The following is a 24,550-nucleotide window of genomic DNA, read 5'->3' as shown; positions in this document are numbered from 1 at the left end:
AACAGGTATAACGGGTCACGAATCCTGCTAGCACTGCACCATTTCATAACTGCTTGGAAATTTTGTTTCGATTAAGCCACTGCAGCGCTCAATATTTGTTACGATATTTCAAAGCAGCAGTTTAGGATGTTTTAGCTGCCAGATCTACTGAAACGAAACCTTGAACCAATATTACACTCGACTTGTCCCGTTGGCGTCACTCCAGTTCGAGCGCCTCGGGGAGCGGTATCGCCGCCGCCGGTGGTGTCAGTCGCCGGGCCGAAATCTGCCCTGTCGCGAGTTTGCTGCTCAGTGCCATCATTCTTTGACAAGGAAGTGGACTGCTGTTGTGCACCAGCCAGCCACCAAACATATCAGATTAGCAATCCTCCCGTAGTTGATCGGGATTTCGGATTGGGGAAAATTCGTTGCCGAAAAACACTTGTGATTTGTTTGGACGTGCCGTGGGACGTCATCGCTGTTTGTGTGCCCAGACGTCCAGGTAGCTGTTCTACTGAGCTGTCAAGTGTATAGCACCAAAAATCCCAACAGTGCGTTGAAAACAAACCGGTGGCATTCACAAAGCATCTAGCAGCTACTCACGTCTGTTCAGCAGTCTCACACAATGGCGGAAGGCATCAAACCAAATATATCCCAGCAAACGCTGGTCAAGAATGGTGATGTGCCAGATGTCAAATTCGCTTCAACTCCATCGGGTGAAGTGACTCCTACAAGAGCATCATCAACATTTGGCAGAAAGATTACGATTCGTCAAGGAATATCTGTTGCTATCCTTTGCTTTGTTAACCTTATAAATTATATGGACAGATTTACTATAGCTGGTAAGCTCAATTTCTATGAGACCTTTCTTTCCTTGTCTTTCAACAAACATATTGTGTTAGTGCGGGTCTTTTACTTCAGTGTGGTATTGTGGCAGTGTGTATGGCTTGTTAAGTTTTGTATCAGTATGTGGCTAGAAAGCAAATTTTTGCTGCAGTTCATCAATAGAATGCAAACCAAGGTATGGTGTTCAAGTCTGTGTGAGGTCGGCTATGGAAACCAAAAGTGTAGAACATCCAGTGTTGTGATTTTCATGAACTGTGTAATGATTTATTAACATGTTTTCAGATTTGGACAGAGGTAGTCATCCATATCTTCAGTTTATGTATTTGCTTAGGTAGCATATAATATTTTATGTGTCTGAAGTATGAGTGTACTAAATGGTGATGCTTGTTTCAAATAGGAGTGCTACTATGTTCCACAACTCATCCTGAGCAATGCCCTTAAAGATAGCATGTACACCTTATATGAGACAATTAGATTTGTGGGTTTCCATGCCTTTTATTCATAATTCATGCATGATACTCAGCAACCAACCCTTGCTTCACAGGCATTCTGACAGACATCCAGACGCACTTTGATGTGAACGACTCCATGGCTGGCCTCCTCCAGACTGTCTTCATCATATCCTACATGATCTTCGCCCCACTCTTTGGCTTCCTGGGCGATCGATACAGCCGCAAGTGGATCATGGCCCTGGGTGTGTTCATCTGGTCACTGACAACTCTGCTGGGCTCATTCATGGAGGTAGGTGCTGTGCTTTGTCAGGTTGCATGCTAACTGGTAGTTGGTTTGCATCCAATGGATTGGTCCCATGTGACAGGCTAGGCACATCCCATGGTTGTGCCACATTCCACCCAGAAGTCAGTTGTGGCCCCATGCAGGCATGTGCCTGGAGCCCCTTCTCCCTGGAAAGGAATATCGGGATCCTGTAACCATAGAACTCTGTGTGATCCTGGATTCACACTTGAAGATCCAACCACATGTCTGCATTATGGATTTGCTTTATCCTTCCACGTGTTAGCTGGCCATAGATGTCATGAACATGCACATTCTATGCTGTGAATGGTCAGGCACTATCAGGGAGCGGCATTCCCCTGTCAGGTCCCGCACAGGTCATGTTACGAGGTGGGATGTGTCCCCTGGACAGGAACGCGTCCCACCCCGTGACGGGTTCTGGTCCTGGGTTCTTATTGCGTCTCATCTCATGACAAGCCCTCACCTCACCAATGCTCACTGTGGCGTCCCATGACGTGTCCGTGTTGCACTCGGGGCCTAAAATTAATGCAACGACCCTGTCAGACAGTCCATCTCGGTTGGCTGCTGAGAGAGCTCTCGACCACAGATTTATCTGGCTGTCAGCGTGGAGAATCGAACTGGGGTCCCAGCAGGGCGGCTGCTACAGCAAACGGGACCGTCTTTCCAGTTTTTGTTTAAATTTTTGTCGGAAAATGGTAACAGATACTTGGTGGAGATGCAAGATGTTGTATTTAGGCGACGTTTAACATGTGTGGGCCGAACCAGTGCTTATTTAACTAGCTTTTCTTAATGGCACCTTCTATTGCCGGTATTTTCCTCGCTACTCACATGCTGTGGCGCAAGCTAGGCATGTGCCTGGATGCCAAGGATGGATCCAGGCTCCTATGGTTCTGTGGTCGCATACTTCTGGGATCAGATCCTGAGATCTATTTCTGGCTCCAGACGCATGTCTGGCTACGGAATCTTTAGTTGTGATAGGAATGGTTTCTGACCTGGTGCGGATTAAATGCCTCTAGGGCATGGAGCCAACATTAGTTTTCCAGTCCGTGGTGAGCTCACTTCGCGGCAGTGAAGTTCCGCAGTGTGCGGTCAGTGCGTTGTGCAAAGGCGCGTCAGGCAGGTGACACTTGGCCCAAGGCGTTGGTGCATGGTTGCAAACCAGCTGCCAAGCGACGAGCGGTGCGTGCTGCGTGAGGAATGTGGTGACACTATCTTTGCCTGTCGGGCGGAGGAGGATATCCTTGGGTGTGAGGCTATCTGCGTTTGGGGGGGGGGGGGAATCAGGATATCCTTGTGTGGGCTTCGCGAAGAAGCTGGGAGGGGCGGGGGTGAGCGGAGATAATGGGTAATTTACCTCAAAGCCATGCAGAAAACGTGGTTGCCGTACGTGGCCCAATTTATTGTCAGTCGGTGTGCAGGAGCCTTGAGCCTCCCTCCCCTCCCCCTCTCCCCTGAGAAGCTGTGGCAATAGACGGTGACGTGAGCGGCCTGTTACCGCGGATTTTAATTGCAGCGTGCAGTCAGTATCAAAATATGAAGGAGACATTGAGTGACCTCATCACTAAAGTTGTTCCACATGCCGAAGCCTCGCCTTCGAATTCACTGAAGATGGCGGCGCGCTTGCCGGTGTATGCGCCGGGTGGTCAACGCTCGGATTGGTTCTGTCAATTTTGGGCGTTGAACGACCGCGGTTTGTCGTTGAGCCCAAAAACTTAAAATCAACATCTCCCCACAAGTGCAGGAACATTCGGGGAGCCCGTGATTCTGTGACCAGAAATGACCAATTAACTGCCCAGGGTCTCGGCGGCAACGTTTTCATCATTGTTTCGAGCCGCCCGAAGCGCGAGCGACTCGCTCGGACGGGCGGCGCACCTTGCGCGCAGTCCACGGCCCTCGCCGTTCCCGTTCCCCGTCACCTGGTAGGCGGCTGGCGTCGGCGGGGGTGGGCCGGCACCGCTAGCAGACGATCGCAAGGCCCGACCGGCCGGCAGCTGACGTCTCGGCGCTCGGCCAATCACCGACGCCGGGTCCGATCACGCCAGGTGTGACGTCACCACTCGGCCGAGTGGGCGTGGCGTATGCGGGCCGGCCGCCGATTGATCGCCACGCAGCCCGCGGCGTGCCGAGCGGGCGCGACGCACGCAGGGCGGTGGTCGGGAGGGGAGGAGGCGATGGTGTGTTGCGCACGTGGACAGGGTGGTTGCGTCAAAGCTGCTGGGCTACAGCTGGTCGTTGCCACCGAATCGCAGCACTTGCGATAATAGCTGTTGATAGGCGCCCATTTCAAAGGTCACTGCGCGGAGAGACGATTTTTTGTGGTCATTGTTTTTTATGGTACAGTTGTCATCGACTGACCTCTAGTTACGTCCAAGGGGTATCACGGCTGAAGTGTGACGGCAAAAGACTCCGATGATGGGAGTGATACATCAGTTATACGCGATATTACTTCTGCTCTAAAAACTTCTAGACTACTCGTGCGTAACATGCTTATACTGCAGAGTAAAACGCTTACTCAGAAAATGGATGGTACACAGAACAATAATGCATAAAGCCTATGCACGTCATTACGCTTACTGCAACAACCTAGAGCCTGCTTGTGTGCGGCATTGCTTTTGCAATAACATGACATGAGGACAACACGAAAAAAATTATGCTGCAAAAACTTGTGCTCTTCATTACTCATGCAGCAGAGATTTGCGCAGTCTTGACCCACGCGTGATATTGCTTCTACTGCAAAAGCTCATACACGACATAAACACTACGCGACAGAACTCGTGCCGCCAAAGCATGAAACAATTATTACTTCTACAACAGGCTTTGCCACAAGTATTTGCTGTAGCACTAACTTTGCGTGAAATCCTTGCCATTAGCAGTAATCCCGTGGTCAATGACTGTATAGTTCTTGCAGCGGGGGTAATGACTGGTATAAGTTTTTAAGGGTAAGTTTTGTCACAGCAATAATTCCGCATATAAGTCTGCAGTAGAAGTAATGACTAGTATGATTTTTGTCGCGTAGCACTTACGTTGTGTAAAGGTATTGTCGGTAGAAGTTACGTCGTAGCACACCTGTCAGCAGTTTTTGTACCACTGATTTCATGGAAAACGATCAAGGGCCTCGCCAATAGGGGCAGTGACCATTGACTAACCTCCCCCCCCCCCCCCCCCCCCTCCTCTGTGCCGGTGCCTTACGTGAACCGTATGTCGCCAGCTGCAATGTTATCGTTTCAATACTGGCCCCCAAATCGATAGTGGTCAGGTCCCTCCAACGACCGTCGGTTCGTCTCTCAGCGGGTCGGCCGCCCCCGGTTTGCAATCCCGCTAAAGCTGCCTGTTCCTGTCCGATGCTTTAGCCGGCGGCTGGCGTAATTCCTGGTCGGACGCCGGTACACGACCGATCCGACTTGTCCTGGGGGGCCTGGGGCCTACCGCTGGTCAGCCGCTGTCTTCGTGAGCCCGGGGCCTACCGCTGGCCAGCCGCTGCCCGGCCGTCCGGTCAGATGCAGCTGACCCGCCGCTACGAGAGCGACTCCGCCGGGGTGCGGCGTGCGGTGCGGTCAGTCGGGCGGCTACGAGATCTCGCGACCAATCGGCTGTCCAGGCTTTGTAGGGGGCTCAGCCCAAGCGGGTGCATCAGGGCTGGCTAGACACTCCCTACCCAAAGAGGTCCTGCTCGGAGGAGACATCTGCCCTGGGGCCCGCGGTAGTAGTGTAGAGGGAGGGCGGCAATGCTTTATCATTTCCCAGTGGTACAGTCTCCACTTCATTGTGAGCGGGGCTCCATTCCCAGCTTTCAGGGAAGTGTACGTGGTACTCCGTGAAGCAGTGCTCTGTGCTTTCGTGTTTGGGTTTCAGCTTTGTATCCGGGCTCTGCTCTCTAACACTTTTTTGACGAAGCTTCTCTCTCATCCAGCATATTCATGTCGACGCAGACAGCTCATGTCAGACGTTTTTCCGCGTGTAGATATATGTTGTACACGATCGTTTTCAGCGAAATGGACGCTTGGTTGCAGCCAGATCATCACGGTTATTTAGAAAACGTTTGGGAGGTTCCATAAGTGCGGAGCCTTGGATTTGGCCTCCTAACATCAAATCTCCAGGTTAGCGCCGGCGAACCCTGGTCACATCGCTCTTGCATCTCCTCCGAACTCTCCTCATCGGGCTGTCCGTTCGCCCGGCGGCCGAAGCTCGGCGAGGTCGCCTCCTACAGTGCCGGCAGGTGGAAGCGCTGCTCCGCGCCGGCGCCCGCCCCGCCCTCCCCTGCCGTAGGCTGGACCCGGCTGTCTAGCCACCGCGGCGCCGGTCGGCCCTCGCGGTCCCTCAGCGCCGCCGACGCCCGCCCCGCCCTCCCCTGCCGTAGGCTGGACCCGGCCGTCTAGCCACCGCGGCGCCGGTTGGCCCTCGCGGTCCCTCCCCACCGCCGAGCCGCCGCCACGCCGCGTCAACGGCCGCGCCGCCGCCTAGCCGGCGCGTGGCGGCCGTGCCCATGACGTCATCGCGCCGCCGCTAACGGGCCGGCCGGCCTCACGACCACGTGGGCTGACGTGGCGCCGTGGTGGGGCGCCGTCGCTGCACGTCTGGGGAGTGGGAGGGGGGGGGGGGGGGAGGGAGGAGGAATCACAGGACCGCCGACGCCGGCCGCGAAGCCGCGTGATTCCGCTTGGCGCTGCGTCCGGTTGCGCCCGGTCAACCGAGAAACCCCACGTGACCCCCTCGACTTGGCAGGAATATGGGATTAGAGGTGCAGGTTTGTATGCATTCCGGGCACGGGATCTGCCCGCAGCAACTAAACACACGGGGTTTGTTCGAGTAGATCGCTGGCAGCGGACGCGCTGCAATGTACTATGCGCAGTGTTCTGGTTCGTGGACAGATAACACCTGCGCCATAATGTTTTCCATTCTATCGCGTATTTACTGGCCGTACGGTGCCAATATTAGACATGGCCGATCTGAAGCCGCCGTTCGCCGCGACGCAGACATTTAGCGTGGGACGACACTGCGTCTGATTTTGAACTAGAGCTCCGTTTTTGTGTCATGTAACCTTTTGCTCAATGCCAGGCCGCCGGGCTGTGGTTTTTCACTTCAGCACATGCCTTGCTGTTTATAACGTTCTACCGACGTATTGCGAGGCGTGACCATATTTGGCAGATGGTGACCTTACGTCGCAGATCGCTGCCGAGGCTCGTCTAACATTAGCCGCTCGGTCTGGCAGTGATGCCCTTCTGGCGACGGCTGTTGGACGGACGCTTCGGTGCCGCTTGTTTGCCCGGACGGTGCCCGGATTGTTGCTGTCCCACCTTAACGCTGTTCGCCTGTTGTGCTCGCAAACTTTTGGTGATATATATGTTCGCATCGTCAGAAACCTGCGCTGGAAGCATTTATCGGCAGCTGGGAGCCGCTTACTCGCAGTGACGGTGTGGCATTGAGACGTGTCTGTACCTCTTGGCACGGTCGCTGTGGGCAGTACTGTTGCTTCGCGAGCGGGTTATGCAGGCCGGGGCGATTATTATTGAGCGAGTGAGGTCAGGTCGCCGTCGTCTGCCATTGGCGTGAGCTGGCCCTGCGGCCATCACGAGTGAGGTCAGGTCGCCGTCGCCTGCCATTGGCGTGAGCTGGCCCTGTGGCCATCACGAGTGAGGTCAGGTCGCCGTCGCCTGCCATTGGCGTGGGCTGGCCCTGTGACCATCACGTGGTCGGGCGCCTCGCCATAGACCGTGGACCGGCATGGACGGACCGGAACGGAGAAACGGGTCCAGATATGGGTTCGGCAGCTGTCACACTTCAGACGGGTGGCGTCTGGAGATGCCTCGCCCGAGCGGCCGGTATTGTATGGGTTCGGTAGCAGTCACACTTCAGACGGGTAGCGTCTGGAGATGCCTCGCCCGAGCGTGCGACTGAGGTCGCACTTTCGCAACGCGATCAGCTTCCATAGAATGCATCTGTGGTGCTTTGCATTGGACAAATCAAACGTCGCGAACGATTAGCGATCGATAGCACCGTGGCATCGAATGCATGCAGCATAGAAATCAACTGTTTTCTCCTCGTTTACTCAAACCCTGGGGAAGCATTTCTGCAAGGATCGCAGCCCAAGCAAAAGGCCGCATCCGATAGACCGTGACACACCTGCACTTAATGTGGAGGCAGGGTATTGATCATACGGACCTGACTCACTGCTAAACCCCACGGGCTGACCCCAGCAACCCGTGTTGTAAGAGCGCACTGGGATGAACACCGTCCACTCGCCGCCTCGACGGAGATGGATGCATCGCCATTCGTAGGCTGATCACGACGTGCTCACGGCACCGATCAGACCGACCCTGCCGTCTCGAGCCGGGCCGCTGGTCAGCCGGCGGGTGGTGCCCGCCAGTGTCCGGTACGTGAGGCAGGAGCCGGCGCAGCCGTCGGCGGGATCTGATCTGACCGAGCCTGCCGTCTCGAGCCGGGCCGCTCGTCAGCCGGCGGGTGGTGCCCGCCAGTGTCCGGCACGTGAGGCAGGAGCCGGCGCAGCCGTCGGCAGGCATCAGTGGTCCGTCGGAGCAGGACGGCATCCTGACCATGTTCACGTCCGGAACGGGCTGGATCAAGAGGCGTGCTACGATGCGTGGCTCATGCAGTCCGAGCCTGCGGGTCAGTTCCATCATCCTGGCGGGGTCAGAGGCCACGGAGTTTACGATGCGGTGAAGATCAGATGACCTCCCAGTTTTCTACTGTGGAACTTCCCACCCCAAGATCATGGTTGCGTAAGCACAATTCGCGGACGAGCCCTGTGTATTCCTATCAGTATCGCTTGTATCGTCTCTCCTATCGGCAGTTTGGTCATTCTGATAATGAGCATATTCCGAGATTTCATCGGCTCGGAAAGAGATTAGTCAGGTACCGACTAACAGCTTCATTATGCGTATGCGACTTTTTGACAAAGACAGAAGCATCAAATATTTGCTAAATATGAGTGATATGAAGCTGGCACAAAATACATAACTGTTATCTCAAAAATGGGCCGGGCTGCAGTTACGATGCTTCATAGTGCATAGCAGATGATGCACTGTTTCAAGAACACTTTTCAGTAGTTCTATAAAGTTTTGCCCGCAAAAGCGTTGATCACGAAATCCGTTACTTGTAAAACGGCATGCATTTTGTATATATTGTCTAGAGTATGAAAAGTGTTCTAATGGTCCTCAAAACGTCTAAGATATGCTTGGCGAAATATGTCTGAAACCTACCCACAATTTTTGCTACGAACCTTAAATGACTCCGTTGTAACGAAGGGAGAAAAAAAACACCGCAACTGGCAACATTCTGCAACGACACCCTATTGTCACTTTTGGCTCCGTGCCCTTTTGTACCCTTTGTCACTTTTGGCTCTTTTGACTGCAGCTGTCGTGATATAGCAAAAATCAGGCGCATTAGAGCTCAGCATATGACTCCGAAGATAATACACGTTTCTTACATTTTCCCTCTCTGAATACAATATTCCGGTAAAGTTGCCCGTCATTCCAGCTTAACCCATCCGATCTTGACATCTCCCCTCTAGTCTCAGAAACGCGGATAAGAAAAAAAGAAACCTATACCTCAACTTGGATCAGAATTCCGGCTTATGGCTGTTAACTACTACGTGCCTCTCATGCAAAACCTGCGTAGGTGTTGCACATGTCACGTTGAATATAAAACGGACTTGTTTATAGGGGGGGCATTGTTGCGGCATTTCAGCATCCGAAAATATGGAGAAAGGTTGATTGTATGCAGGTTGTGTTTGGTGCTGTTCGCATTGTGCTCTTGTCCGATGAAAGCTCCTCTTCCTATGTGTTCTTATGTGTTTTGGATGGTGTGCACGGGTAATTTGCTTTCAGGTAACTTGCTAACCAGAGCTGGTTGTGAGTTCTGTGAGCTTACCACCAATGTTGTGCCGATACGGTTGGGAGCCAGGATGACCCTGTTAGACTGGCTATCCGCTGACCTTTTCATCCAGTCGTACACAGCGATGCGTTTTCTCGGAATCTTGTTTGTACGCGGTCCCGCTTGATAAGAAGTGTATCTTTTCTGCTGGCCGTGGAGGCGGCATTGTACGTTTTAAGTGTGCTGTATGTTTCCTAAACTTAGTGACCCAACTTGCGTATGCTTCGCAATTACCGCATATCGCTTCTGGGCAACTTGTGAGGTATCGGCATGATGTTCGATTTACAGTACGTCTTCCGTAGGCATGCGCTGTTTTCCTAGCACTATCTGGCCTGCCCTGATCCGCCCCGCCCGGCCCGTTTCAGACCTTCACCGGGTTCATCTTGACACGCGCCGCCGTCGGCATCGGCGAGGCCAGCTACTCGACCATCGCGCCCACCCTCATCTCCGACATGTTCGCTAAGGACATGCGCTCCATCATGCTGGCCGTCTTCTACTTCGCCATCCCCATCGGCAGGTGCGGTCGGCCGCGGCGAGAGAGATGGGGGCGGGGGAGGAGGGCGGTCGGTAGAAACGACCATGTGTCGTAGGGGTGTTACTGCAGTGTCGAGGACAGCTTGTGTTGATTTTGATGGCTATTTGTGTTGAGCCTAGTGTCTGACACTACGTGTTGTGTTGTGTGTCCGCTGTTGCGTGACAGTTGACGTCTGATGCCGCAGGGGGCTCACCGCGTGGTGCTGCGCTGTCATCTGTGCAGGAATTGTGCCTGCATGCCCAGGTGTTACAGCGGCCGTATGTGCTGCTATTGCATGACTTCCTGTCTCGTTTTGGCTGTTTTTACCTGCACATTCGTTACTCATCGCCTCTGGTCTGCTTCCATCGGCGCCTCGCCTCTGGTCCGGATGTGACGACGCTGGATCCCATGAACCAAGGCACGCCAACCGGGCCGCCTCCGCATCTCGTGCGATAGCGGAGGGTCCTTTGGCGGCGCTGATCGGTGCCCTTGGACCGCCGATATGACCTCGGTGCGACCGCACCGGCTGGCGGCCGGCCGTGCCGGTGTTTACGGCGACTCCGCTGCGGCGCACGCGCCGGTCAGATGTCCCTCAATTGGATCAGATTGGGCTGGTTGTGGAGCCTTTTGTGCTGTTCGCAGCCAGTCATCTGCCGGCAGTGGATAATTCCTCGAGGGTGCTTGTGGCGGTGTACAGATATTTCCTGCCAAGGACTCGTGGTCCTCTTTTATTAGAAACTTCTCTGGTTTTTTCGCGTTCTCGATTCCAGCCAACTGGCATGATGTGGGGTTTTGATACATGATACATACATTTGATACGTGCATGATACATGTAAGCAGGGAAGGCCGTGAGCTGCTGGCTTTCTTCATCAGTGGGATGTAAGTCTCATATCGAAAAAGTCGACCTTCAGTGTGCCAGGAGGCACCGGTCAAACGACATCAAGCAAGCATTAGTGTTAAATTGAGGAAAAGCTCGACGTTTCGAGACTGCTCGTCGGTTTGCTGTGGAAACACCTCGCACGGCCCGTGGTTGTGGGCTGACCAGCCCACACTGCACTATGTTCCCTCCTTGTTTTCCCCGATATGCAGCCACGCGGTCATAGAGGCGTCTGCTCGTCGCAGCTCCGACGCATCCTGTGTCATCTCGGCACACCTGGTCCATAGTACTCGACTCTTCGCTGTTGCTCTTCGCCTCACAGTACTCGAGGGAGCGCTGTGCATGGCCGCCTCTGAGTCGACCACGTCTTGACGCGCGCCGCCGGCACGTACGGACCGCCTGCGCAGCCGCATGCCGCGTGCTCCGCGGGGCGTCTCGGCCCCCTCCCAGTCTGCGTGCTGACCGGCCGTCGCTGCGCGCGCGTAGTGCCTGCTTGCGCGGTCGGGCCGTGGTCGCCCCGCGGTGTCGGCTGTTGCTGCGTGGTTACGAGCGCTGGCAGTTACCAAGGCGGTGAGGTTGGGCGCGCGCGGCGCGGCAGGGACGTCTGACGCGCCACGACTGTCGCCGACACCCGACGTGTCTGGCCGCCCAGCCGGTTGCCGGCGGTCCGGCCGGTGTCTGGGCGTAAACACGTGGCGGACGGCGAGCAAAATTGTGCTCGTTGGCATGTGGCTGGGTGCTGACCAAGTAACTAAGCGAATGTTAGTCCTCTCGTCATAACTTACGCCGCTCCTGATTGGCGAGGAAACGTCCTGATCGGCGCTGACGCGTGTTGACAGCTCACAAGAAATCGTGGTCAGGAGTGATAGTCCAGTTGTCCAATATGCTGATTGCAAGACGACCTGTAGCTTCTGTCGGTAGGGACGGCGTGTTTTCAGCATGGCAGACGGGGCGTGGATGGCGTATATGCCTGTGGCGTTTTGTTTATCGCGCAGTCGTATCGCCTATGCCGTGTCGTCCCTTGGTGTTGGCCCATCACGTGACCCGCCTTGTGCGTACCATCGAGTCGCCGCGTACGCCATCGTGGGTCCCCGCCGCACGTGTCGGTCGTGTGACCGCCACCAGCGGTGCGGGCCACATGGTGGCCGCGTGGGTGCGCCGTCTCACTTCGTCATCCTCCCCTGACAGCGGTCTAGGCTACATCGTGGGCTCGAAGGCGGCGGAGGCAGCAGGCGCCTGGCAGTGGGGCCTGCGCGTGACGCCAATCCTGGGCGCCGTGGCCGTGCTGCTGCTGATCGCGGTGCTGATCGACCCGCCGCGCGGCGAGAGTGAGGGCACCTCCAATCTGCGCCCCACCACCTGGTCGGAGGACCTGCGCGCTATCATACGCAAGTGAGTGGGCCCCAGACAGCGGTGAGAGTGGGTGGAGCGAGGTAAGTGGTGGGATAAATGAGAGTGGATGGGTGGGTGGGTGGTTTAGTGAGTGAGTGAGTGAGAGTGGATGAGTGAGTGAGTGAGTGCGTGAGTGAATGAGGTAGCGGCGCTGATAATCGGCCGCTGCTTAGTATGGAAGACATGAGTGTTTCCCACAGCATGGTACATGAGGCCGTTAGGGTACTACATGGTGAAAATCGCGACATCGCGAAATAATACGGATCGCGAGATAATTGTACGTAAATCGTGCTCGGAACAGACCGCAGAGAGCAAACAACAGTGCACCCATCCTGGAACGACAACATGTACCTACCAGTCGGCGTGTTTTCGCACGTTTTCGCTCTGCGCCACTCCACTTGCCCCAGCTGTGTGACAGTACGCATGGGCTCCGACGATGGCGTCACAGGCTGACTGACAGCAGAGCTGCGCCGCTGGTGCCCGGTCCCAGGCCGTCGCCGCCGCCGCCGCAGTGAGCCCCGCCCCGTGACGCCCGCGGCCGTCGCTCATGCTACATGGCGCCCTGGTGCCGCTGATCCGCTCGTAGTGGACGCGGCCGGCCGTGGTCCGACGAGCGACCTTGGCGGAGGGCAGCCGCGAGGCCGGCTGGCCGCTGGCCCCCGTCGCGGGCCGGCCAAGCCCCGCCCCGCCGTCGGCACGCGCTCGGGGCGGGGGCGGGGGCGAGACGGAGTCGTCACTGACAACGACTTGGCATGGACCGCGGCGATGGAGCCCGACGGTGTTTTTATCGGCGTGCGTGCGCGCGACCCAGCGACGGCACGCGCGGCGGCGGCGCGAGTTGGGACGGCTCCAGCATTGGCTGACGGACGGACGTCACCGAGGCTGGCAGCGCGTCGGTATTGGGGTCAGACCGGCCGTCGGCTGGCCCGTATCGAAACCGACTCGACTTCGGTCGGTCGGATGTCGCCTGCGATACCTCCGGCCGGGGCACTTGCCACCTGTTGGCCCTCTGACGGGTACCCTCCGGTTGAGCCCCAGATCCGTCTCGGGTGCGAGACAATGCGGACACTCGAGCGGAGGCTCGTCGGAAGTGAGCCGCGTCGGAAGCTGGGGACGTCGACGGCTCGGCTGCTCCTTCCGAAGAGGTCACGTGACTCGCTGCCAGCGCCCGGCCGACGCCGGCGCTCGCTGCGTGGCGGGGCGGCCCGTACCGTCTTGAGACCTCTCGGCTCGGCGGGGCGGACTGATTATCTGTGGACGGCAGGCGCCGGGGCTGAGCTGGGCCGGCGCGGCACGGTGGCGGACGGCTACGATAGCGCCGCCGGGTGGCCATCGGCGCCATCGGCGCCGGACCGGGTCCAGCGCTGACTGGGGCACGCAGGCGGCACGGTAATTGGCGGCTCTGAGGGCGGCTTGGGTTCCGCTGCCATGATGCGATTCCATTTCAGGCGGGATATTAGCCCTTGCCCTGATTCGCCGCTTTTCATGACTCGGCTGATCAGGGGATCAGCTGATCAGTGTGGGGGACGTTGATGCGACCCACATTAACCCCATTATGCCACGCTAACAGTGAAATTCTGAAAATCGAACCGTTTCAGCCTTACTTGCTCATCTGTAGGAAACCATGCATCATATCAATACGGAACTTAAACAGGCGTGCTCTTTGTGCAATTCTGAGTACAATGGTATGTGGTTGTATTTTGCTTTGAGCATTTGTTTGTGATGACTCCGTCAGTGATGCAGCTCCGGCCCGTCGCGCGCGGACAGCCGAATCGTCAGTTGCCGGTCGCTGCCTGAGCCGGCCGTAGGTCGCCGTGCATTGTTCCTCAAACGCCGCTGCTGCCCCGAAACCGTAGATGCCAGAGACACGCTTTTGGCGGCAAAATACGTGCAATGGATACCCCTAAGGCTGCCAGAAATTATGGCACGGTTGCACGGCGTACCGGAGAGGTCAGAAAACCCTAGGGGCTTGCACCGCCTCCCCGTCCTTTGACGTCGAGGGGTACGTTTTCCACATGCGAGGAGGAAGGAGGGCAGGACCCTGCTAAATGTGCCGGAGGTCGGTGTTCCCTCCGTCTCCTGAGAAGGAAGTCCCCGTCTGTGGCGACAACGAAATATCATTAGGCCCTCCATCTCTGGCGCACCTGGCATACACTAAACTGTCATTGAACACCCGGACAACACGGACGCGCTACCTGAGCGCAGTGGGAGATGCAGCTGCCGATCTATTTATGTTTTTCTGGGCGTTTGTTTTCTGTTGTGACATGTGTTCTCAGGCTTTGAATGTTTCTTGACGACTACGGATGAGTCGCGTGTGCTCAGCTGCGTGGCAGTTGCACCTCGTCGGTGTCGCTCTCTGCCGGTATGCCCACGGTTCGGGAAGGCACTCCTGCGAACCGCACAGTTGACATGTTCGCGGTCGCCAGAACCACCGTGTACACAGTAGTTCCGCAGTTTACGATGCACGGTGCTAAACCGGCCCGCAGCGAGCGCTGCGTAGCCGCAACATCCGATTTCTTCGAGATTATGCCTGCGTTGCCGGGCGGCGTGGACTGAATCCTGGCACACGGCCGTCCGCTTGTCGCGGCCTGCGGGTGTCGTCCCGGCCGTGTGAAGCACGCGGTGCTGCGCGAGCCGGAGCGTCGGTTACGCTCGCCCCAGCATCTGTCGTGCGCGGCTCGCCGCCGTCCCGCCGGCGCCGCCCCCCTCCCCCGCCGTGACGTGCGCCGTGCCTCCTGCCCGCAGTCCGAGCTTCTTGCTGGGCACGTTGGGCTTCACGTGCGTGGCGTTCGTGGCGGGCGCGCTCTCCTGGTGGGGGCCTAAGTACGTGACGGACGGCCTCAAGCTTCAGGTCGGCGACGAGAACGCCGACATCAACGAGTAAGTGTTGCCGACGCCGGCCGGCCGGCTGGCGCAGGGTGAGCCGGTCTCGGCCCGCCCTTGTGTAAAGGCATGGTGTGCGTGCTGAGCAGCTGCCGCTCAGTTCAGAAAGGTAAGCTCTAACGGCATGTTGGTGTAGTCCGTGGCGTCCGCTGAAAATGGTTTGCAATGTCCTCGTATGGGGGTGTGCTGCGTATGTTTCAGATCACCAGTTGAACTTCCTCAGCAATACAGTTTCGCTCTACAGCTGTGTAACTAAGCGCTTTAAGTTGGCTGCTGTGCTCGTGAAATAGTCTGTGAGCATGTGACGCAATGGCCTCGCGATTGAGTTTGCCAATCGCCAATGCTCCTTGAGAGAGGGTCCGGTGTCTCTGCCCTGTCTCTTCGTAGTTAAGCTGCGCCGTCGATAGCGTGCTGGGCTCCTGATTGTAAGTGCGGCCCTGTTACCTTGGCGCGGGGCCGGGACCGGGACCGGGACCGGGACCGGGACCGGGACCGGGACCGGGACCGGGACCGGGCCGGGGCCGGGGCCGGGGCCGGCGTCGGGGCCGGGGTCAGGGCCAGAGCTGGGGCTGTGACCGAGGCCGGAGCCGGCACGAACCACAGAGTCCGCTGCGGCCGGTCTGACCGCGCGCTCGCTTCACGGGCGGCGTGCTTGCCGTCGCCTCGGAACCTGGCCGGTCGGTCCACTGGCGTACTGCCGGCCGGTGGAGCCGGTACGGAGCTGCCAGCTGTGTGGAGCTTCTGACGATATTGGACGCCCGCGTGAGGCTGGCCGGGCTATGGCTCGGGCCGAAGGATTAATAGGCCTGAAAACGGCTTTCTGACCCAGGACGTTGCTAGTTCGGGTGCCCTCCATGATCACCGTCGTAAAGACAACTCGATCCGGGTTATCTGTTACTTATTGCACTCTGATCGCTTCCTCAAATGGGGACATGGTCTGCCATAAGTTAGGTCGTAGTATCTGGGTCCAGCTGTTGCCATGCGACCGCGTCATTCGCCGCTTTCTCATTGGGCGCCCGCTGATGTCTTCTGCTTATCATTACAGCTAGTGTGCAAAGGGCACGTAGCCTTCCTAGCTCTCCGTGTTTAGAATGTGCAGGCCAGATGACCAAACACCCTCCTCGCGGGCTGGCTGGGGGGGGGGGGAGGAGGAGGGGGGGGGGCAAAGTGCGCTTGCTGAATTTGGCTAGCACTCTAATCCGATTGTGGTCTTTGGACTGGGGATGGTCGTCGTGTTTGGTTTTGAGGCGATGGGGTGGGCTTATGACATTCGGTGTTGGATCGTGTTACGATGTGTATACAACCCTGCGCTACCATGCCGTGGCCTGAAAGGCCGCAACACGGAAGAGGGAAGCCATTAAGTCGGCTTCATCCCTGTATCACTGCTCGCGGCTGGGACTTCATTGCATCTGTACTGTTTACCATGAGAGATTCGCCGTCCGCTGGTCCCGCACACTTGTGTTACATCACTGGTGTTCCGCCGCTGCACCGAGCTAAACCACAGCTACGACTGCAGCTGGTCGGCGGCGGGCGGATGGGGACGAAGCTGTCGTGTACTGCCCCGTCACATCCGCACTCTCATTAGCGTCGCCTGCACATGCGCCTATTCACTAGCCGTGGTGGACCACTCGAGCCGCGTGCCCCGACAGCTGGCCGTTCAGCGTGACGACCGCCAGAGGGCTGCACCGACGCTCATTGGGCTCGTGCTCATCTTGTCTGTCATGAGCTCTTACCTTTGTCCGTCGTGGCTGCTCCCGTTCCCCGCATGACGCTTTGTTGTTTTGAGCGTCGGCTTTGCTTCTGTCGGCCCGTTGTCTTCTAAATAAATAAAATAAAATAAAATAAGACAGTGAAATCGCATGGCGGCTGGTTAAATGGCCTGTGGACGGTTACCCGATGTTGTTGTAGTAAGACATCTGTTTTTGGGTCTGCAACGACGCCCTCGCGCTGTCCTCGCAGGTATGAGCATGCCCTTCATTTCTACGGCAGCGCTTCCGCTGCCCACATTGCCAGCGTCGTCCTATTGCTGTTTATGACAACACAAACATATGTATCACACACAAACATGTGGCAAATAAACGACATGCGTGTGCCTCGTATCGGGCGGCGTGCCAGCGTTGCGCAAAACATCACTGCTCCATACCGTCTAGTTCATCTCGCGTATCGTGCGTCCGCCAACCACCCTGGCACTAGCCCTGCCTTTGTAAGACCACTTTCCACACATGCCGTCTGCCGACTGTGGTTGCCCTCCTCCCCAGCCATCTGTCCGTCCCAGTTACAGCGTGTCCTTCAGAAGCGGCCGGCTGGCAGCCGCTGGCCCGGTGTGTCGCGTTGCTCACGGGCCGCCGACTGACCTTGCTCGTGCCTGCCGCAGTGTGTCCTTCATCTTCGGCGTGGTGACGATGCTGGCCGGCCTGGTGGGCGTGTCGCTCGGCTCGTTTGCCGCCACCTGGCTGCGGCCCCGCTTCCCGCGCGCCGACCCCATCGTCTGCGCCGCCGGCCTGCTGCTCTCCATGCCGTTCATGTTCAGCGGCGCCATCGTCTGCCAGTACAGCACCAACTGGGCCTATGTGCTGCTCTTCTTCGGCCAGGTGTTCCTCAACCTCAACTGGTCCATCGTTGCCGACATGCTGCTGGTGAGAGCGGGCACGGGCGCGGACGCGCACGGCATGTGAGGGAACGAACGCACCTAAAACATCAACGAACGGCGCGCCTGCATGGCCGCGCCCCCGACGTATATCGCACGCGTTTTCATGATTTCGTTTCGGTGACGTCCGTGATTTGGCCCAGTGTCCTGCGCCTGCACAACGAAGGGGCGCGTTGGCGCTGCGTTAGTACATGTGTTAGATGCGTTTGATTGCGTGTGGCGTAGCAAGTGAAGCACGGCTGTACCGCACGGCTGCGGATTTTGGCGGGCGTGTTTCGCGTGGGCGGCTGTCTAGGTCTGGTTTGGACAAATCAGCATTCTCATCAGTTTGTTGCGCTTGTTTCTGTGCACTTATCGTCGTGTTTATCTTTTTGCAAAGAATGCTGCAGTTACTTTGTCAACTTTTTTGTCATTTACATGTATGTGTCCATGGTAGGTGTCAATAGTAGATTTCTTAAAGTTTTTTTTCATTTTCCTGATCTCAATAATGCCACCAAAATCACTTGGTACGTCTTGGTCTTCTAAAAACCGTGTCCTGTGTATGCAGAACAGGGCGATAGGAAACAACCGTCGCGTTGTGTGCAGGCAGTCTCAGTCGCCTTTAAAATGTATATCGCACCATGTTTACGTAATGTCGTCCCGGTAACATCGGTGATGTGACCCAGGCACCCACTCCAGAGCAGACTGCGGCCAAATAACTGCAGATTGCACTGCGCCCGGGTAAAGAGGCGGGGCGCTCTCCCCCCCACCCCCCACCCCCCACCCTTTCCAACTCCCTCCGCCCCCCCCCCCCCCGCTCCCCGTGACCCGGACACGTGATCTCGTTCAGGCGGAAAACTGACCCAGGAGTGATCCTTGCGGCGACGGCGGGGCGCCACGGACGCGTGTTGTTGCCTGCCGCGCGGCCGCTGCGGCGTGGATCGGCCTGTCGACGCGGCCCGGGTCGGGTGCACCTCCGGGGCGGGCCGGAGCTCGGGCGGTGTGAGGTGTATGGGAGCCCCGGGCCGGGTACACCTCCGGGGCGGGCCGGAGCTTGGGCGGTGTGAGGTGTATGGGAGCCCCGGGCCGGGTGCACCTCCGGGGCGGGCCGGAGCTCGGGCGGTGTGAGTTGTATGGGAGCCCCGGGCTGGGTACACCTCCGGGGCGGGCCGGAGCTCGGGCGGTGTGAGTTGTATGGGAGCCCCGGGCTGGGTACACCTCCGGGGCTGGCCGGAGCTTGGGCGGTGTGAGTTGTATGGAAGCCCCGGGGCGGGCCGGAGCTCGGGCGGTGTGAGGTGTATGGGAGCCCCGGGCCGGGTGCACCTCCGGGGCTGGCCGGAGCTTAGGCTGTGTGAGTTGTATGGGAGCCCCGGGCCGGGTGCACCTCCGGGGCTGGCCGGAGCTCGGGCGGTGTGAGGTGTATGGGAGCCCCGGGCTGGGTACACCTCCGGGGCTGGCCGGAGCTCGGGCGGTGTGAGGTGTATGGGAGCCCCGGGCCGGGTACACCTCCGGGGCTGGCCGGAGCTCGGGTGGTGTGAGGTGTATGGGAACCCCTGAGCCGGGCACGATGGGCGGACGGCGTTGGCGATGCGGGGGACCCGGTGCGGGGTAACATCCCTGCTGCGCTGCTACGATACCGATGGGAGAGGGAAGTGAGGGGACACGGAGAGAGGATGTGTAGTGGCTGGGTGTGCTGCCGCCCGACAACCGCCGTGTGTGGACAGACAGCCGACGTCGCTGGCGGCCGCCCGTCATCCCATGCCGGCAGTGCAAAAGACGAACGATCTCGCCGGCTCGATGCCGTCATGTGTCGATCCAGCAGATGGCTCTGACGCGATGTCATGCTCCGCTGGGATGCGATGCTTTGCTGGTTCAGTGGGGTGCTCTGGGGCGTGCCGCATCAGCCGAACGTCGTCATCAGCTGCCGTCGGTCGAGCGCGCTGACGGCGCCGACTCGGCCTCAGCTGACACGCCCGTGGTCGCTGGTGACGCCGGTGCAGCGCGCGGCCCATTAACCGGCCCAGGAGCGGCCGCTGTGGCCGGGCGCTGTCACAGCGGCGGCACCGGGCGGCGCCGTCGCTGCTGCGGCGTCCGGCCTCGTGGCGCGCCTGGTCAGCCAGGTCCCGCTGCGCCCCTGTTGGGCGGCTCCCGACGTGTGGGCCACGGCCTGTCGAGGATGTCCCCACCGCGCCTGCGTCACCGTACTGGCGCGCTGACGCGCGGCGCACTGTCCCTGTTCCAGTACGTGGTGGTGCCCACCCGACGCTCGACGGCCGAAGCGTTCCAGATCCTGGCGTCGCACCTGTTCGGAGATGCTGGCAGTCCGTACCTGATCGGCATCGTACGTATGGCGGCGGCTCTGGTGCCGGCTGACGCTGTCTGGGGTGGCCGTGGTGTTCGGATTTGCTGAAGCTTGCAATCGTCTGGGATCGGGCATTAGTCGGCCTCGTAGAGGGCCTGTAACAGATGAAAGTGGTGCATTATCGCCGCCGAAAGTCGGCTGTTGCCGACTGACGACCTTGGTGTGGGGTGGCCTGAAACGCTGCAGTAAATCGTAGCGGTTGCTGCGGTAGGCGCTGTAGGGGCTATCAGTGGGCGTGCCCTGTCTGCACAGCAGTCCCCATGGGGTTCAGATCACGGACTGCGCTGTGGGGGCTATGAGTGAGTGTGCTATGTCCGCGCGGTAGTCTTAATGGGGTTGGAATGTATTACCGCGTTGTGTCCGGCCTCAAACCGGTTGGCATTGTGTGCCAGCGGGAACCGTCGCCCGCAGAGCTTTGCACCACGCGATGGAATGAGCAGGAGCTTTTTACACGGTAACAACGATAACATATATCGAGAACATTCGAAAAAAAGATTGATTTTGCTGACCACATTGAGCAAACCAGTGATAACAACACCGAGGCAGGTCAGCGCTTGGTGTTGCGACAGCAGCAGCAGCCATTTGCGGTGGTCATTGTGGCGGCTCTGCTGTGCGCGCCGGCGCCGCCGCGCTCCCTGCCCCCGTTGTGGCGGCTCTGCTGTGCGCGCCGGCGCCGCCGCGCTCCCCGCTCCCCGCTCCCCGCCCCCGTTGTGGCGGCTCTGCTGTGCGCGCCGGCGCCGCCGCGCTCCCCGCTCCCCGCCCCCCGTTGTGGCGGCTCTGCTGTGCGCGCCGGCGCCGCCGCGCTCCCTGCCCCCGTTGTGGCGGCTCTGCTGTGCGCGCCGGCGCCGCCGCGCTCCCTGCCCCTGTTGTGGCGGCTCTGCTGTGCGCGCCGGCGCCGCCGCGCTCCCCGCCCCCGTTGGCCCTCTCCGACAGTCCTCCGGCCGACTGACCGATGGCCCTCGCTGACCATCGCCTCGGCGCCGGGCAGGTGTCGGACGCCCTGCAGCGCTTCCTGGCGCCCAGCGAGCCTCAGGCGACCGCGACCGTGCTGAACGCCACGGTCGGACAGCCACTGAACTTCACCACGGCAGCCAGCGTGGACAGCGTCTCGCTGGCCATGGCCGCGCCCGTCTCTGACCCGGACACTGACACTTACGTCAGCTTCAAGAGCATGCAATACGCGCTGTTCATCACCATGTTCGTCGAGGTGCTGGGCGGCTTGTTCTTCCTGATCAACGCGGCTTACATCGTGCGCGACCGAGAACGCGCCCGTCGCCTTACGGCAGGTGAGGGAACTAGAGAAAGGCAGGTGGCGCTGCGGATGCTGTTGGGTCGCGTCGCTAGGGTGTGCAGTCCGGTGTGGGAATCGGATGGTGTGTGGCGATTGTGTGGTTTCCGTTGGGGTGACATTCATCGGGACTATGAAGAATGTGGTGATGATGGAAGCTGAATGGAAGATGATAAAAGATGATGGAAGGCGAATGTTCTGGACTGTGGTCACACTGGCTATCCCGATCTGCCGTCTCCATGTCTCATCCCGGCCAGCCTTCATCAGTGTTGGCGTGCTTGTGCAAAATGTCTTCATTACTCATGGTCCGCTTTGAACTCTGCAATCGGTCCTCAGCCTCCGCCTGTGACCGATCTGCCATATTTCCGCCATGGATCCACAAGCAGAGATAACTTATAATTATCACTGCCGATACTAACCTGTGGTTAGTCGGTGGACAAACGTCATTGACCTCCACCAGTGACGCTGGTCCATCGCGCTTCCCCAATTATCCTGAAGCGTTCAGTCCCGACCGCTCATGAGCTGCCCCTAGATCCCATGGCCCCGCGCGCGAGACCCACCACGCCCTGTCCGCTGCATCCGAGCCCGCGTCACCCCCATCCGCCGTGATCCTTGCCAGCGATCCTCACAGTGTGGCGGCGGCTGAAGCGGCTAGGCCGACCCCGCTCCTCCTCCTGCCCACGGCCGTCCCAGCTGCCGCTCGCGCCGCGCCGCATGTCCTCCTGAGTGCCGTCGACGCTCCGGCGCCAGCGGTGAGCACCGGCCGTCGCCGCGGGCCGGCGCCCCCGCCGACCCCGGCTCCGGCTCCGGCTCCGGCCTGGGCTGGTCGGGTGGCCAGAGCCGCTGACGGCGCCCGTCCGGTCCTGGGGCGCAGACTGTGCCGCCGCCGCCACCGCCGCGTGTCGCAGCGGCCGTGGGGCCTGCACGGGGTACAGCTGCGTGGGTCCCGTGTCGCGCCACGGCAGGGTCAGCTGGTGGGGTGTGGCGTTCGGCGCTTTCATCAGTGACGGCCGTCTCGTCGTGGGAGGGACGTTCTGGGACCGTATGCGTGTTGTACAGATTGCTGCCGCCGTTTCTCGTTGACATGTGGAGGCCGTGGTTGGCATCCGGCCCGCCCGTGCGGTTGTCTGTCTGTACTGTCCGTGGCTCAGGCAATGCTGCCTGCCGTCTGCTTAATCGGGCGTCCTGTCGGTTCCAGGCGGCGAGTGCCTGCAGGCGGTCGCCGATATTCCCGCAAACAACGTGTTCGCCGACGATCCCATGTTCCGGGAACAGAGCCGCGAACTGCTGTCTTAGTGGACCCTGATGTCAACTGTCGGGCGCGACCGGAAGCTTCAGTGTTGTGTGGCGCCGCTGTCTAGTCCTCCCGGTGGGTTCGCCACTGTTGTCTGCGCGCGCACGTGGGCTGGGAGTGCGGCGCTGCTCGCGCCCGTGTTTGCTTCCGTGGCGTCGGTGTCGTGCGTAGCTCTGTATGGGTGGTTTGGATGTCCACGCCGCTCTAGCTAAGACCCGGCCGATGCCGACTGACAACGCGTACCGGCCAATGTAACGGGTCCTGCTTCATAAGGGTAGCTGTTCGCGATGCGCGGCTCGAGCTTGACGTTTCCAACGTGTTCTTCCACTTGCTCAAGACGGCCTGGAGCCTCTTGCGGCGATACCGCCGTAGTTCGTAGTCGGGAGAAGCAGGTCCGCTACCGGCGGACGGCTGCACCCGATCTCCGTGGGTCGCCCTTCTGTTGTAGACATGCTGGGCGTGCCGTTGACATCGCTGGACCAGTGGAACATCTTCCACCTCGAGTGGTTGGAGGCGCCGCAGCAGGAGCAGCGGGCGGACGGCGCCCCGCCGCCAGCAATGCCCTCGCGATGCGCCCCGCCTTTGGAGGCGTGGGGTCCAGGATCTGTGTGATAGCACCTTTGGGTACGGCGCCCCGCCCCGGCCTCTGGCCGCCAGCCTCAGTGTACAATTGTGGGGGGCTGTTGGGCCGCCGTGCGTATGTTGGTATTGTATATATTGGCGGTGCGGGGCCCCAGCGTAACGGTCCGCTTCCTCGCGCGCCCAGTGTTGTAGAGCGGATATTGTGAAATTGTGAATATAGCCGTCTGACTGTGCGTTACTGCCGGGCGTTTGTGGTGGTTGGCCAGACCAGGCGAGAGTGGGGTCGCGCCTCGGTGGAGGCGGTGTCGCGCGCTGTCTGGAGTGTGCCAGCGGGGTTATGCCCGGCCGGACCTGACCGGGCGACGGCGACGCCGTGGCCAGCGCCGGAGGCTGCGCAGCTCCCGAGGTCCTGTCACGGTGGTGGATGAGGAGTGGGCTGCATGTGATGGAGGCATGAGATGACGTGACGCTCTTGCGAAGAAATCCGTGCCGCGGTGCGGGGCGAGTGTTGGAGGGCCCGACTTTTATTGCCATGTCCACATATATATATATATATATATATATATATATATATATATATATATATATATATATGTGTGTGTGTGTGTGTGTATATGTGCGCGGCACCGGATCAGGCAGGTTGACTGGCACCCAGGAGAGAACAGACGAGCTTGACCACATCGATTCGCCTCTCCCACCGTGTCCCAACCGAGCCCATCCATACGCACGTGCACGGGGCACTCAGCGCGGCACTATACACATTACCGTTATTGATCCTGTAACCTACCACATGTGCACTGCTGGCATCGCCGCTATAATTCATCGCGACACTCCTGCGCCAGCGCCGGGCGGCACCTGTGGGGCGGCGGGGCGGCCGTGTGCGGCGCGGCTGTGCCGACCACCGCCCTTCTGCAGCTGCCAGCGCCGTGCCTAGTTTCGTGCAAGGTGGCGCCACCGTCGCGGCGCTGGACCGAGCAAGGTATTACTCTGGTGTTACTCTTCCGGCCACTCCCGTTCTTCACCATCGCCACCGCTGTCTGTCCCTTGCCACTGTTGTCCTATTGTCTCCCACTACAGCCACTGTCAGAGCCGCCACCATAGTTGCGGTCCTGACACCCTGTCGTCGTTTCCATCCCCTCCGACTGCGGGGTCTGCTCCACGCAGTACCTATCGGACATGGACGTCATCCCAGCGGCCGCAATCTGTCCGTGGCGTCCGTACTTCTCATCGAGCCAGGAGAAACGCATCGCCACTTCCGTGCATT

The 24,550-nt window shown here is 59.0% G+C and overlaps 1 protein-coding gene across 2 annotated transcripts; it reads left to right on the top strand.

The window, feature by feature from the left end:
- The first annotated feature begins 214 nt into the window (after nucleotides 1-214).
- On the top strand, nucleotides 215-23,526 carry spin (lysolipid transporter protein spinster). 2 transcript variants are annotated; one of them, XM_037221439.1, is made up of 9 exons: nucleotides 215-821; nucleotides 1,370-1,566; nucleotides 9,834-9,985; nucleotides 12,048-12,251; nucleotides 14,997-15,131; nucleotides 17,509-17,770; nucleotides 20,003-20,101; nucleotides 21,111-21,408; nucleotides 23,153-23,526. In XM_037221439.1, the coding sequence occupies exons 1-9, from the start codon at nucleotides 605-607 to the stop codon at nucleotides 23,314-23,316; spliced, it is 1,728 nt and encodes a 575-aa protein (XP_037077334.1). In that variant the 5' UTR covers nucleotides 215-604; the 3' UTR covers nucleotides 23,317-23,526. The 2 variants fall into 2 exon arrangements, with proteins under 2 accessions (XP_037077334.1, XP_037077335.1); XM_037221440.1 differs by having other exon boundaries at nucleotides 22,609-23,291.
- The last annotated feature ends 1,024 nt before the right edge of the window (nucleotides 23,527-24,550 follow it).

This window comes from Pollicipes pollicipes, unplaced genomic scaffold (genome assembly GCF_011947565.3).
Source record: "Pollicipes pollicipes isolate AB1234 unplaced genomic scaffold, Ppol_2.1 Scaffold_4740;HRSCAF=5597_pilon_pilon_pilon, whole genome shotgun sequence".
Lineage (NCBI taxonomy): Eukaryota > Metazoa > Arthropoda > Thecostraca > Pollicipedomorpha > Pollicipedidae > Pollicipes > Pollicipes pollicipes.
This window is presented reverse-complemented; position numbering and strand designations above follow the sequence as displayed.

Bases quoted from the DNA above. Each gene is read 5' to 3' on its own strand.
- spin (XM_037221439.1), top strand. From the start codon at position 605: ATGGCGGAAGGCATCAAACCAAATATATCCCAGCAAACGCTGGTCAAG. The intron at 1,567-9,833 runs GTAGGTGCTGTG...GGCCCGTTTCAG, and splicing joins TGCTGGGCTCATTCATGGAG to ACCTTCACCGGGTTCATCTT. The intron at 12,252-14,996 runs GTGAGTGGGCCC...TCCTGCCCGCAG, and splicing joins CTGCGCGCTATCATACGCAA to TCCGAGCTTCTTGCTGGGCA.